The 16,087-nt window shown below is 38.6% G+C and overlaps 1 protein-coding gene and 1 pseudogene across 2 annotated transcripts; both read right to left on the bottom strand.

Moving 5' to 3' along the window:
• Positions 1-2,214: 2,214 nt before the first annotated feature.
• On the bottom strand, positions 2,215-2,974 carry LOC145778918 (general transcription factor II-I repeat domain-containing protein 2-like). The gene is made up of 2 exons (XM_082590509.1): positions 2,848-2,974; positions 2,215-2,600 (listed from the first exon to the last, which is right to left on the bottom strand). The coding sequence occupies exons 1-2, from the start codon at positions 2,972-2,974 to the stop codon at positions 2,215-2,217; spliced, it is 513 nt and encodes a 170-aa protein (XP_082446635.1).
• A 7,984-nt stretch (positions 2,975-10,958) lies between these two features.
• LOC145778917 (intelectin-1 pseudogene) lies at positions 10,959-13,675 on the bottom strand (annotated as a pseudogene). The gene is made up of 3 exons (XR_014290496.1): positions 13,570-13,675; positions 12,193-12,821; positions 10,959-11,189 (listed from the first exon to the last, which is right to left on the bottom strand). The product of XR_014290496.1 is annotated as an intelectin-1 pseudogene (transcript).
• Positions 13,676-16,087: the final 2,412 nt, after the last annotated feature.

Raw genomic sequence — 16,087 nt, 5'->3', positions numbered from 1 at the left:
CTAGCCTATTCAATCCCAGTATAACAAATAATTCAGCAAAGATAGCTCGGGCTCTTTTGTAGAACTCACCACAACGCCTGAAACATTTGCATGATTGGCGAGGTTGTTTTAACAAATAGGTTGAAGCAAAAGTCCAGTTGCTTTGATATTTTTGCTTCAATAATTAACTGCTGCAAGCAAGTATGCCTATAGGCAGTGATGGGCATTATCGGCGATAATTTATCGGCGATAATTATCGGCGATAAATTTTTATCGCTTATCGTTATCGCTTAATTATTTTTTCAGTTATCGTTTATCGTTGTCGCCAAAGGCAATATTTGATTATCGCCGATAATTAATCGCCGATAAATTTTAGTGGAAAAGTGGAAGCCGAAAGACCATGAAAAGTAATATTTTTACTAGCCACCTAGTTCATGAAACTAAAATTAAAACCAGTTCTTCTTCAGTGCCTGAAGTGTGTGTGCACAGGTCGTTGTCATGGGAGGGGCACGCCCCCTGCAGCGACGGCCCTGACAACACAATAATTTTTAGAGTTGCAAATTGCAATGCAATGAAATGCATGCAACAAGTCTCTTGTTGTTTTGCTGCAATCGATAATCGCGAGTGAATTTTACAATTAAAATGTAAGCGCACAGGCGGTACAGATTCCTTTGAAGCGAAGCGAAAGAAATTGGCAAGTGGTTTATGAAACTGTCGCAATACGAGGCCGCTTTTACATCGGAAACATGATCTTTCACGCCACCATCACTAAAACAAGTCATTACAGAATATGATATTGATTCAAGCGTTTGACATGCAGACCGACATCATTGCATCTTGTAGCCTAGTAGTTTTTGCATGACAATAGGCGCATCGAGTTGCGTGGTAAAATTATGCTCAATACAGTATAACCTTTCATAGCCGAGTGGTGAGAGCGCTGGAACGGCAATCGAAAAGGCAGGACACTGTCTTTCGCAGGACACTTAAAGGCATGCCTGAAAGTGGACAAGAAGATTGGCTTCCTTGCCTTCCCGTCTACTTAATCTAAATCTTCAACCACCGGGCGTAAGCCTGGATACGACGACGATTTACCTATGCGACATAGCCAACGCTCAATCAAATATCTTTATTCCCACTAATAATACAGTGCCTATATTGTAATTCTTATCTCAACAACTCAGCGTTCTGCCATTGCTTTAATGATGGTGTTCACAAAAAAAACAGAAAAAATTTATCTGAAATTATCAGTAAATTACGACAATTATGTTATTGTTCTTGAACAAACACGACTAATTTGACAAGCTTGATGGATTTCACAGTATGCACATTTTTACTACCAATAACGCTTAAGATTACTGATAAATTTTCAAGCATTTTGCGTTTTTTGGAATTTTTTCAATTATTGCTGACTTTGCTGTAAACAGCCCGTAGAAAGCAAAATACAAAGTTTGGAATTTTTTATGGTATTTTCATTTGATTTAATTATTTTGCCTACTGCACGTAAGCGGTAGTGTAACTCAATTGATAAAAGCATCCAACTGGTATCTAAAGGTATAATTAAAAGCACGGCGGTTACCTCAGTGGTTTGATTCTGGATCAAGAGGTTGAAGATTCGATACCTACTGCCGCTGTTGCGATTCTATTCATGCATAACTTACAAAAAGTTTTGTCCCTTCACAGTATATTATGTTCGATTTTTCGTCATGTTGATGAAAACAGTTCGTGCTGCATGGGATGGGGCAGTAGGGTGGTCCCGAAATGTATGGAAAATTTTTTTTTTATTCGAAACATTCCGACCACCCTACAATTTTTTTACATAGGCTAAAAGAAGGTAACAAGCTAAATTTCAGAAAAATTGGTTAATATTTAGAGGTGCCACACGAGGTTGCAAATCGGGTTAAGGGTGCTTATTTCAGTATTTCGATTTAATACGATTCCCTAATGCAGAGGTCGGCAACCTTTAGCATTAAAAGAGCCAATGTTCCCAAGTTTCTTCAAATTAAGACTTATTCGGAGCCATAACATGTATCTGTCGAGTTGGCCACTAAAACCAAAGGTAATTATAGCCTACACTTCATGTAGAATTTCTTTCAATTTTTGCTTTGTACATGCGAATATTCTAGAATTTCAACAAACAAAGCCTGACTATTAAACACAACACTTTTTAGTAGGCTACCTACGGGCACAGTATTGGGAAAAAACATACATTTTCAAATAATCATTTATTTCACCCAGCTAATGCGATATTTGCTCCTGAATTTCACTGCACAGCACATCTACATTAGCTTGATAAGATGACACTTTGAGTTTCATCTGGGACTGCAAGCTCTCATCTGTTAGGCGTGAGCGTTGTTCATTTTTTAAGTAATTCATGACCGAAAAACTTTGTTCGCATAAATATGTTGATCCAAATATCGACAGAACTCCAAATGCATATTTTTTCATGTTCATGTAAGAGTCAGGTATGGCATTCCACGTATCGAACACGAGCTTGTCTGGTTTTTGAAGCTTTTCAAGGTCACTCCATTTGTGGTTGTGACGAAGCGTGGCCTTCTGGCGAGCAAGATCTTCAAGGTCAGCTCTCAAGCTTCGGAACTTAGATACCCACACATCCTTGTCAGCTGTCGGCCAGTTCAAGTTCAAGACTAGATTGACTTACAGCTGTGAATGCAGTCATATTCAGCAGTAATGGATCGATTTCCAGAGGGGTAATAGGGAAGGATAACGTGTCTTTTTCCTTCCTAAAACCACAGAATCGTTGTTGAAACACAGTTTGCATATCGATGATAGCTTGCTGACAGTAAACAAAATTTAACTGGTTGTGTGCTTCTTTGAACTCTTTTAGAAAGGGAAAGTGAAGTAGTGTACCTCTTTGTAAATCTCTGGCAAACACTGTCATCTTGCGCTCAAAAGCCAAAACCTCCTCCAGCATCTGCAGGGTTGTGCTACCTTTTCCTTGCAAGCTTTTGTTCAACGTGTTGAGGTGCGATGTCATATCCACCATGAAATGCAACTTTTCTACCCAATCTGGCTGATCCAATTCAGGAAAAGAGAGCCCTTTGATTTTTAAAAACGTTTTTACGTGTTCCAAACTCACAGCAAATCTTTTCAGTACCTCCCCTCGGGACAGCCATCGGACATTGTTGTGTAGCCGCAGATCTGGATATGTGCTATCAAGTTCATCTAATAATGAACGAAATTGTCGGTGGTTTAATCTTTGTGCAATTATTTTGTTTAATACTCGAATGACGAGATTCATCATTTCATTGCACTCTCGGGAAATGTTTGAGCGCACAATGCCTCCTGATGTAACATACAGTGAAACGTCAACAGCTTTCTATCCAAAGACTTCTGAAGTAAACTCACAAACCCCTTCTGCGTTCCTATCATATTTGGTGCTCCATCAGTAGCGACCGAAGCCAAGTGAGTTGTGTATATTTCTTTTGTTTTGAGACAGTCTAAAACTGCCCCACAGATGTCTTCACCTCGCGTCTGACCTTTTAGTGGTATTATTTCAATCAATTCTTCCTTTAATCCAGTAGAATTTACGTATCTGCAAAACAGCGATATTTGCTCAACATCACTGACATCTTTTGAACCATCACAGGCAATAGAGTATCCTGGGCTGAATTGATATCCGAAATTTGTTGAGAACTGATGTTGGCTGCCATTCTTATAGTTCTGTCTTTGACAGTTTTTGCTGAGAGGGGCATGTCTTTGATTTTCTGAATGATTTTATTCTTGTCTTTAAAGTCTGAGAATAGATTTTCTGATATCTTGATGAATGTCTCTTTTAAATATTCTCCATCTGTAAATGGCTTTCCATGACAGGCTATCTCTCGAGCCGCTGTAAAACTAGCAGAAGTCCTTAATCTGGATGAGTTCATCCACTTACTGAAACAAGTTTTGCTTTGATCGGATCTCCGCCGAAGTTCTAAAACTGCTTTTTATCGCTGATCGCCAGCAGGATATTTTTCTGCAAAGACATTGTGCTTATTCAGAAAATGTCTTTCAACGTTTGATTTTTGTTGTTTGCTAATTTCTCATCACATAACAAACATACCGGCAAGCAAGTTTCGCTAGCAATGAAAGCAAATGAATCTGTCCATGAGGGGTTGAACATTCTTTTGTCGTTCGCAACTTTTCTCTTCTTACACTTTTCCATTGCTAATTATTAATCGATACAAGACTATACTGTTTTGTTGTAATATCGTTTCTAAACTCTTTACTAAATAAAAGATTTTCAGTTAGATGCTGCTCTAGACTACGGAAACTAGGCTTACTAGTAAAGATAACGCTGGTATACTGGCAATAATTTGGCAAATTTGCCAAAGTTACTGATTAATAACTAATGGCGATTTACATATTTAACAAAGAGTATCTGACACTTTTAACTGCTTACAAAATACTACAGGCTACTACAAACTGCACTGTGACACTGCCAGGTATAAGATAATGCTAACATTAATTGTGCGGTAAATCATGTAACAATATGCTCTTTATCGTTTCACAGACGGGGCGGGCAAGTCAGAATCTGTCCGCATACAATACATGCATTGTAAGCCGTGAGGAGCCGCCATTATTCCTAACAGTCCTAAATGGTTTTTTTCTTAGCAAGATAAAAGCATTAAATCTTGGTGAAAAAAAAACATACTAAACGGATTTGTAAGTCATAATTTTCAACAAAACTAGTTTAAACTATAGCCTAGAGCAGTTATTAATTTACAACAAATTTTTTTTGTATTGCCCAAGCTCGCAGTGTTTAAAGTCACGGGAGCCAGAGCAGAGGGCTGAAAGAGCCGCATGTGGCTCCGGAGCCGCAGGTTGCCGACCTCTGCCCTAATGATTCGAAATATTTTTTTGGTACTGCCGATTCGAAATTAAAATTCCCCAATGCAGAATTTTTCTCTTCAAGCAAATTCTTTTTACACCCAAATCAATGAGTATTGCGTAATTTCTTCGATGGCTAGAATTTGAAAGCGAAGCCTAGAACTTGCAAGATAGCAAGCATAGCGAACAAGTTGCAGTTCTAAATTGAATATGCTACTTCTATGAAAAAGACGAGGCAGGAGGAGTTTATAGACTGACAGAAGGTTAACTTTCACGCACTCAGGGGTCCTTAAACGATGAGCGCTGATCGTAGTGTACTTTGTGAACGTTTTTCTTTCTATGTTTTTCAGATGGCTAGCAACAGTAATAATAGTAGTAGGTCTATCGGTGGTGCAAAGCCCAAAACCAGAAAGGACAACTATGTTTGGTTGATTGGTCCCACTTCCAAGGAACTGTCTGGGAGAAAGCTTCCTTCTGCTAGGGAAGTCCTTAGCGTGTTCTTCCATCTCCACAAGATTGAGAAGGTAACCATCAAAGAAAGTTGCAAAGAAGTTATCAAATTGTGTATTCCATTCTGGGAGAGAGCCAGGATTATAACATACACAGAAATACATGCAAGAGAAAGACTGGAAAAGTTATTTCTACAATGGAAAGGACTCCAGAAGGCGGCTTTAAGGAGAACAGATACACAGATGAAGAAAGAAGAAAAGTTCAGTGCCGATCTTGACAAACTGTTTGACATAGCACACGCGAAAGCACTGGATCTGACTACTATTGAAGAAGACCGTGCTTTTCTAATGGCACAAAGAGATGGACGAAGAGGTTTCCTAGATTCAGTTGATCACGAACTTGCTGCGAAAGAAGCACGAACTGTCAAGCGGAAACAAGAGGAGCAAGCTCGAGCTGAAAAGGCAAAAGTATCATCTTCTGCAGTGCAAGCATGTTATCAAGAAGATATCTCAACATCGTCATCAGAGTCTGAAAATACTGAACAGTGTGAACAATCCAGTTCTTCAGAAGTGAAGACACCAAAAAAACGGAAATGTACAATTACAGCTAGAGCGAAGAATGTGATCTCTCCAGGACTAGAACAAGCTCTGGACCGAACCAAAGTCAGTGACAGAGCAGCTGTTCATATCATTGCTGCAACAGCTCAAAGTTTAGGCCACGATGTGGATGAATTGGCCATTAATCGAAAAACTATCCGTCAGTCAAGAAGGTCACTAAGACAAGAAGCTGCTATTTCCAGTAAGGACAATTTCAGTCTTGACATTCTTGACCCGGGAGTTAAGGTTGTTGTGCATTGGGATGGAAAGCTAATCCCAAACACAGCAGGGTGTCTGGACAAATACGATAGGTTACCAGTGATTGTATCGTATGATGGTACAGAAAAGTTGCTTGCTGTACCAAAGTTGACAAGTGGATCTGGACAATCGATGGCTTTGGCAGTCAAAGAAGTCCTGAATGATTGGGGACTAGAAGACAATGTTGTAGCAATGAGTTTTGATACAACTAGCAGCAACACAGGAAAAAGGAATGGAGCATGTCATCTTCTTGAGGTCCAGCTAGAGAAGGAACTTCTATGGTTGCCGTGTCGGCACCATATATTTGAACTAGTGATAGGTGCAGTATTCAACAATGCAATGGGACCGTCATCAGGGCCTGACATCGAGATTTTCAAGCAGTTTCAAGCGCGCTGACCACATCTCAAGCAAGATGATTATGAAACCGCAGCAAGTGAACCTTCAGTGGAGATTTATATCGCACTAGAAAGTGATTCCTTGTTGATGTCTGCAAAGAAATATCTATGCAAACAACAACCAAGAGAAGATTACAGAGAATTTCTGGAACTGATCATCCTCTTCCTTGGTGAATTGCCAGATCAGGGTGTTTTGGTTATCAGAAAGCCCGGAGATTTCCACACAGCACGGTGGATGAGTAAGGTCCTTTATTCTCTCAAGATTTGGATGTTCCGGGCACAAGTAAAGCTGACAGCAAAGCAAAAGAAAGGTTGAAAAGAAGTTGTTCTGTTCGCAGTGTTGGTGTATTTCAGAGCCTGGTTTGATGCACCGGTAGCAGTTTCAGCACCAGCCAATGACCTGGCCTTCTTGAAGAATTTGAAAGCTTATGCCTCCATCAACAGCAGTGTCTCCAAAGTGACATGCAGAAAATTCCTCAACCATCTTTGGTACCTGAGTGAAGAAGTTGTGGCATTTGCATTCTTTGATGATGGTGTTGCTGAAGAGAGGAAGCAAAGAATGGTTAAGAACCTTAAAAAGCCTGGAAAGAGTAGTCGTGCCGTGAAAGCCAGCTTGAAGATGGAAGAAATTGAAGCAAGTGAGATAGAAGACCTTGTTTCAGTAAAATCTATGCAGTTCTTCAAAGCTCTGAATTTGTCGACAGATTTTCTGTCAAATGATGGTTGGCTGTCAAATGATGGTTACATTGCAGGAAAAAAGAAAGCAGCACAGTTTCGAGTGCTTAACGACACAGCTGAGAGAGGAGTGGCTCTAATTCAGGAGTATATCCATGTTCTGACAAAGGATGAGAAACAAAGACAATGCCTCCTTCAAGTGATGGCAGATCACCGCAAGAACTTTCCAGATGCAACAAAAAGAACTGTTGTTGCTGGGCTAAAAAACTTGGTTAAAGCTGGCCCAATGCCCATGGAATAAACATTTGTTAAGGTCGTGATGACATTACAGTATAACATAGTACAGAAGGGTTTAGAAACAATTAATAAGCCACACTATTTTATATTGTGTCTTGAGAGAAAAATTAAATGGCTTTGTGGCACCTCTAAACATTGTTCAATTTTAACCAAATTTTGCACATTAACTTCTTTTAGGCAATGTAAAAAAAAGGTAAGGTGGTTGTAACAAAATTCTAAAGAAAAATTTTCGGGACCACCCTAATGGGGCAGCGCTAATCAAGAAAATTTTTTTTTATCGTTATCGGACATTATCGGCGATAATTTATCGTTTATCGTTATCGCTTAACTTTTTTTTGATTTATCGTTTATCGTTATCGCTTTAGGCATTTTTCGTTTATCGATTATCGTTATCGCTTAACTGAAAAATGAGTTATCGCGCCCAACACTGCCTATAGGCCTATCGTTTTTAAGCATAAAACAACAATTTAAACGCTAGAATTGTAGATTTGAGAAAACAAAATTTTTCATTAAATAAAAGGGAGAGTTGAGCCATGTGGTTCAACTCTCCTTGACGTGATGGTTCAACTCTCCTAATCGTAGCCATTTTGAATTTAGCCCGGATTTCTTCAAAACGCTTTTAAGAAGCTGCCTGGTAATTGTTGCATACAATCACCTTTTCCAAAGGTACCTTGCACCATATTTGTAATTTAAATATCTTTTATAGATCTAGAGTTCTTTAAGCAAATGCTGAAATTTTTCGAATCTACTTTTTGATACATTTTTTGCATTTTCAAAGATAACTTTCCGTGGCTATAACATGAAGTCTTCTTGACAACAGCGAAGCTGCAACAACGTTTTTTCATACCACTAGTGACAATAGGGTGCAATTATGTTAAACAGAATTTCAGCTAGAAGTGGTGGCTCAACTCTCCCTGTGCCTCAACTCTCCTGCATCTTCCCTAGGCTAGGCTTAGCCTACTTGTCTTCCATTGAAGGGCACAGATGACTGAGTAGAACGCGGTAAAAATAGAAAGTTAATAGTCCAATTCGAATGGTTGGACATGGGCGATCAATGGGCCTTTCGCTGCATTTATAGGCAGGGGTGCATTCCTAAAATTTTTTTTGGGGGGGCTCTAACACTTAGCTGTGTTTATTGACAAAGTATGTATAAGTAATCGGTGTAGGTTAGCCAACAATGTTTACCTTTTTTAAAAGGAAACACTGTTCAGTGTTCAGTTTGTTTTTACTTCTGAACATCATGTCGAAAAACAACCCATGCTAAAACATAGCTTGAAGTACAAAAAAAGGTAGAAGCAATAAAACGTAAAAACGTGGTTGAATCCGATATAAAATTATAAGTTTGAAATTTGGCTTGGTTGCTACACTGCAATCTCCTTTGCTTTTTTTTACTGCGTAGGCCTACACTTGAAACTCGATTTGCATGAGCTAATTCCAATCTCTTAACTCAATTGTAAACTTATTTGTATGAGCCAATCCTAAGCACACTTGCAAAAACATTGACTGCAATAGGCAAGTAAGGAAATGCAATTCTTGAAATGAGCGCTTGTGGTTGCAGATTTGCTGTATAAGAACCAATAAGCTGCCAATGTGACAGTTACACTAAAATCTCATTTAGTTATTAACGAACAGTTTAATAAACTCCAATTACAGCAAAAGCATATTCCAAGTTGGTGCAAACGAGATTACACAAAACAAACAGCCTGTCTGCCAGGTCTTTGGTTTTATGGGCTAAGTTATAAGCACCACGACAGTCCTTGATTTTAGCCAGCAAACAGTTTTTGCAGAGATCTGAGTTCATTCAATGTGGGCAGCTTAGAATGCTTAACTTGAATATCCACAGCCGACCGATGAGTCTGCAACCACTTCTGAGTTGCTGCAGTGCCATTCCATAAATGAAGAGGTGCTCCATTGATGCTGATGAACAACAATGCTGAAACAAGTGATATGGTCAGCCGTGATCGTAGCGGTGTGATGACCAAGTTCATTTGTGAAAATCCACGTTCGGCTTCAGCAGAACTTATAGCAATCATGTTTAGTACTACGTTCTTGAGCAACTTTATCGTATCTGGTATATGACAAGGATTGTCAACATACAATCAAAAATCGGAAATAGGAGTGATGACATGAAATCTCTCCTCTATTTTTCGTAATCTCTGCTCCCCTTCTTGCCATGGAACTTCGACTGCAGCAGGCCATAACTCTCGTACAATAATTTCCAAGCTCTTCACAGAATTTTCATTGTTGGTGTCCACCATCCTGCTTCCAATGTTGTCAACCAAAGCTTGAATAAACCGATTACGATCAAAAGAAGGGTAGTCTCTTCGTCGAGCTTTGAACTGGTTCAATGTTGTGCCTTTAAAGGAGTTGTTTTTTGTACTTCCGGGACTCAAGTTAACAACTTCATTAAACGAATACTTTCCTTCTTGAATAGCTTTTTTTATTTGAAGTAGAGAATTAACAGTCCATCTGACATGACGATTAGCTACTACGAAGTTGATATTCCCAGTCTGGAGAGTTTCTGACAAAAGTGATAATTGGCGATTGCTATCAACTTATGTTCGTGTTTTTTTGCAGTTCTGCTGTGAGAAAGCTGTTAAAGTGTTACTTGTTCAGTCGAGAAGTTGTTGTTCAGCCAGAAAAGCTAAAAAATGGAAGCTTGAACGGGCCCCCCCTGAGCCCCCCCTACATCAAGCCTTTTCATATTTCGGGGGGCTCAGCCCCCCCGAGCCCCCCCAGGAATGCAACCCTGTTTATAGGCTACGTATTATTTTTACCAATGACTTTATACTGCATACATACATGATACATTAAGCATTGACTGGATATAAATCTTGAAATTCTACAATATTACGCGATATTATCACTTATAATTAGGGCTATGGAGTCGGAGAGATTTTGACCTATCCTAGTCGGAGTCGTTAAAAAATAACGACTTCTACTTGATACAAAGGAAGAATAATAAAATTTTTGTTTGCAATCTTTTTTCAAAATTTTGCTTATTAATTCTCCGCATTACGCTCTCAAAATTTGTAACCAGAAAATAAAAATGTGTGTCCTTGTAAGTTTTTGTGAAAGTGGCGGTTTCAATTTCGATCACAGCTTAAGTGAACTTATATTTAAAAAAATGAAGGACAAAAAACTGGCAACACTAAAGCCGCAGTCGCATTCGACCAGCTATAAACCCAAGAGTCAGAGTCGTATATTTTTCGCCCGACTCCACACTCCACAGCCCTGCTTGTAAGTAATACAACATGTCAACATCTACACAAGAGCGTTACGCATTGATAGGTATATGATAATTAATATATGCCATTGATTCTCACCAAGCTAGCGAATCAGTCTCTTATTACTTGATTCAACGTTTCATGATATTAAATCATCGTAAAAATGGTCTTTATAGGCTACGCTAGTCATTACTTTAGTTACACATGTTAACTGCATGTTTCAAGCAAAAACATATGCTACAGTATGGTGTCTATCGATAAAACACAAGATATGTTGATTGGATTAGTTTAAGGTCTGCATTCCATCCCGCTCCTGTTCCGTAGCCGTCAAAAACATATCCAGAAAAATCTCCACAATAGTTGACATCGACGTTGTCTGCAGTGGATCCAATGCAGGAATGCTCGAGGTTGCCGTGACTTGACTTCGCTTTTGTTCCCGGACACATCGCGTAGGCGCTTTTTTCGTAATTGATTGCTCGAAACTGAAACAATAATTTTGTTTTATGAATCAACGTATAAAGATTTATTCTAGTAGAACAACATTACAGTGCAAAAAGTGGTAAGTAAAACATAAGATCAAATTTAGCTGCACACTCTCCATATGACACAAGAAATTTATTTTTGTAAGTTTTGTCAGTTTTTGCAAAGCGTGTAGACTCTTTCTATATGCTCTGATAAGAAGTAGCAACTCTAATTATTAACTATGCTCTAACAGATTACATGGCAAAATTTGTTGAAATCTTGATGTTCAGGTGTCCCTTTTGTTTCAATTGCTGTTTTCCTAAGCCCTGTGTTGTAACGTCGTTTAATAAGTTGGTTGCTTGCGTGACAGCAATCGGCATAGATGTGGGCGGTGGGAAGCAGGGAATTCGATTGCACCACAAAACTTTTGAAATTGTCGAATTTAGGGCAAAACATTTCAATATATTTTACCAATTTTATTGAAATTGAATTTACAACTAAAATGCGCATATATTAATAGCCTAGGCACTAGTTGAAAATTTGGCAGAACATTTTATAGTGCTTACAAATCTATTATTGAAAATACTAGCTGATATAGATAAGCTCCAATATTGAAGAATCCTTTAAACAGCTATCAGGCATGCATGATTGGACAACTGGAATGATCTTTAAAATATGATGTCATAGAGTTTAAGTTTCAGACCGTGTTTGTCCGATGTTTGATGGCTAGTTTTGGTTGCCAAGCTTTGTTTACGTTTTTTTCTCGTGGTAGGCTATGTTTTATCGAATCCAAGTAAAATACCGCAGCAACAAAACCTTACGAACAAACATCTGCGTCATACGTAAGTATCCCATGGAAATACGCTAATATCGCAATATGACATGACTAGTAGGTTATAGTTTTTTTTTGTTTTTTTTACATGATTTCATGTCAATGCTAAACTCCAATTTCTGTTATATCCTAACCTAAACTAAACCACTTATTTACCTTACGAAACACGTGATTTTGTAACTTTTGCTTACCTCGATGAATCCTGTATCGATGTGAGGTTTGACATTGTCACCAAATAGTTCTCTGACCATACCACCATCTCCTTTATCGAAAGTTACTGGAATCGCTGGTCCATTGCCAGTGACTTTTGTGTAGACTCCAGATTTAAGAGGATGATGGCTTTTGTATAAATTGAGAAGATTTCCACCAAACCGCGATAAGAACCCATTGCTAGTACGATATTGAAGATAAGATGCTGAGTTGTAAGCTCGAAGAGGAGTGTCATTGGGAACTTGCCAGATCATAACATCCCGAGCTGTGAGATCGAAATAAGCTGGAGCTTTGTAGTCTTCACTTGTTGCAGAAACCACGTTTCCAAAGACTTGATAATCAAACCAAGCATTTCCACCAGATTGTGTTCCCGGTTGATTCCCATACTCACTGGACCATTTATCTCCGATTGTACATTTTCCAGAACTCCGTCGAATATTGTTTTCATGAATGGAAGCGACCAGAGTCCAACCCCCGTTGTTGATGCTCATATCACAGTAAACAGGATACTTGATATTGTAACCATCTCTAATGTTGTAAACTCCATTTTGAGCATCATTGTTGTTGTTTTTAATTTCGAGACAGCTTCTTGGTACATTTTCAATGGAATCTTGAAAAATAAACATGATATGTTACTTTTTGCACCTGAAAAATGCATTCAAAATCGATTCAGGCTAAAGCAAAAATACTATAACTGCTCCAATTGGTTGTATTTTGTGATGAAGGAAAGCTTTCTAATGATGATCTCCCTACATCATTACCAACGTTATGCGAATATTATTTTCAAACATATTTTCAGATTTTTTTATTAAATGAGCCCAGAGCCGGATTTAACTGATGGGGAGCCCGGGGCACTTTTAGATAAGGATCTCCGTGCAAAAATTTTTTCGCGCCTACAGCGCGAAAACACACCTCTACGTCTGCGGTAGCATTAATCCAGCACTGCACTGCACAGCATTTTGAAGAAACTTCAAAGGCTGAAAGAACAAAAAATAATAATAACACAAAATCACATTTTTTCCACGTAGGGGGCACTTCAAAAGTTGGGGGGCCCGGGGCACCTGCACTCTCTGCCCCCCTAAATCCGGGCCTGAATGAGCCCATGATGTAAATTGTTACATAATATGAAGTACAACCAACACGTTGTGCAAATCCTTGGCAAAACTAGCGTTGGCATGGTTAATTTTACATTCTCGTTCAGAGTTTTGCATGCACACGTGAAAAACTGATGCTATGTTACAGTACATATTCTATTTCATAAAATTTAACCTGAATCATTCGCTTGTATAATGGATAATGATAATAATCGAAAGCTTATTTTTTAGTTTATAACGTTTTAATCTGAAGCCTAAACGTACCAACAACACTTTGTAATCTTGGAACTGTAGAGATTAATGCTCCAAGAGCAGGACAGTCAACATCACACGACTCTCCCTTTTCTCCTTTTTGTCCAGGACCTCCCATCGGACCTTTTTTGCCCGGCGATCCAACATCTCCTTTGGTTGAACTTGTGCTACTCCGTGGAGCGCTGGGACTCTCGTTCTCATCGCAAAACAAATTACATGGTCTTTGAGAAACGACATTTTGAATGATTATGAAAGAAATGAAAAAAATTATGTTATTCATTTTGTCGTGTGAACAACAAGACCTATTCTAATTTTTTTCCTGAAAGTTAAAAGGGATTTCATTTTTACACAAAAACATAGTTAAACATTTGACGACATATTGCACGAGCAAATTCTAACTGCTTGATTTTTGATTATTTTATCAACGTTACTGCAGTAACACCATCGATTGTGTTTTAGGGCTGCTCGAAGAAAAAAATTTAAAAACAATTTTGCAATTTCGAAATATTTTGTTTCGTTTCGATGCGAAATTTCTTATCTCATTTCGGTTTCGTTATGCATCCCAAACAAAGCGCACAAGAATCTTAGAATGAACAAAACCCTAAAAAAAGTTAACGCTTTGAACTGATCCTGTACCATGATAGTGATAGGGTAAAATGAGGGAATAGAGAATAGTTTATCCTTTTAGTGGTTCTGGATTTGTCGCAATCTACTACTACAGTATCATAGCCGATGCGGCCTTTGATGAACTAATTTAGATCAGTGTTTCTCAACCTTTTGTGGTCACGACCCCTTTTAGGTGCTTAATACAGCATGCGACCCCCTTCCTGCTCTCTTTTCTATAGATCAGTGGTTCCCAACCTTTTTGTTGTCAAGGACCCCTTTAGACAAATTATTAATTCTGCGGACCCCTACCTAAATTTTGCCTAAAACTCAATTAACATAGCCTACTATTGATTATTGTAATAATTATGCCACTCAACTACTGTGCTGTGTCATATTGCATTGCCGCTATAACTCCTGCGGCAAATATCAGGTTAAACAGTTGCTCAAATAAGAAAATGAATAAATTGTTCAAGAAATGTCAGCAGTATTTGATTATTAAGGTGACCCAAAGTGCCATGCCGAAACTTTTTCAACGTAAGCAAATTTAATGAGAGGGCTTTGTTGCCTTTCCTGAACTAAACGACAGAACTGTGCTTGAGTTTTTGACAATGCAACACGCTCACGCATGTCATCTTCAACATCCAGGCGATTTCGATGTTTAGTTTTTATTGTAACAAGAGCTGAGAATCCTGCCTCGCAAAGGTAAGTGGTTATGAATGGTAACAAAACAATAATCGCTTGCTTTGCCAAGAATGAGTAGGTTTGCAATTGTGAGCACCAAAATTCTTCCACAGTTTTTGAATGAAATTCAATGCGTAATAACTCTTTTGATCTCAAATCAATTGGGTCATCTTTACTGAGATCGTCATCGCTAATGTTGTTCAAGTCAAAAAGAAAAGGGTTTCGAATCCATGTTTCAGTGGTCATTTAATTTACTGAGATCGTCATCGCTAATGTTGTTCAAGTCAAAAAGAAAAGGGTTTCGAATCCATGTTTCAACTTCGTTCGGCAGGTGTTCTAAATTAAAATAACGTTGAAATGAGATTTGCAGGGTTTCCAAGTGTGCGCAAAATTTTTCTCTCATAGAGATCAAAACAGTACATTCTCTTTGAGTTTCATCCATCAAGATAAGATCTTCTAACATTGGAAAGTTAGTGTAATTACCTGCTTCCAATCTGCGTATCCAAACCGGTAACTTGGCTAAAAACGCTTTCAGTTTTTCAGCTGCATCAATTATTGTCACACCTGGTCCTTGAATGCCACGATTAACATTGTTAATATGACCGAAAATATCGGCTAAGTAGGTCATGCCGTATAGAAAACTTTTACTCTCAAACAATTTTGAAGGGGGACTTCCTTTTGCTTTCAAAAGAGTTGATACCACATTTTTTAATTGCTGCGGTCGTTTTAAAACTTCTCCTATAGATAACCAACGTACCTCAGAATGATACAAAAGTAGCCTACTTCGTAATCTGACCCTACTTCTTGACAGAGCGCTTTAAAAGTACGGTGGTTTACAGCTCTGCTTTTGATGAAATTAACAACTTTCACGCAATTCGTCAGAATTTCTTTGAGACTTGCTGGTAAAGTTTTTGCTGCTAAGGCGTAGCCTACCTGTGCAAGAAGCAATGGGTAACAACAACAGTAACAACCACGCGAGGAGGCCCAGGGGCGCCGGAACGATTTTTGACTGGGGGGGCAAGATTACGAAAAAAGGGCACTTTTTTTTACTAAAAGGCAATTTTTTTTCAAGTTTTAAGATAAGATATAGCAATAATGCTAATCTATCAGCTCACTATGTATTGAGTAATGATAGCCTACAAGTGTCCAGTATACAAAGAAGGTCATCATGCTATGTTATAATGATGTAACCTACTGTCAAGCCTTAAAGCAGCCGGTGGCCATGGCCGCTAAGTAGTGCTTG

The sequence above is a fragment of the Aplidium turbinatum genome, chromosome 10 (genome assembly GCF_918807975.1).
Source record: "Aplidium turbinatum chromosome 10, kaAplTurb1.1, whole genome shotgun sequence".
Taxonomy (NCBI): domain Eukaryota; kingdom Metazoa; phylum Chordata; class Ascidiacea; order Aplousobranchia; family Polyclinidae; genus Aplidium; species Aplidium turbinatum.
The sequence above is the reverse complement of the archived record's forward strand: the minus strand, read 5'-3'. Positions and strand labels throughout refer to the sequence as shown.

Excerpts from the sequence above, each read along its gene's own strand:
- LOC145778918 (XM_082590509.1), bottom strand. The coding sequence starts at position 2,974 with ATGACATCGCACCTCAACACGTTGAACAAAAGCTTGCAAGGAAAAGGT. Across the intron at positions 2,601-2,847 it reads TGCCAGAGATTTACAAAGAG|CTGACAAGGATGTGTGGGTA; the intron begins GTACACTACTTC and ends ACTGGCCGACAG.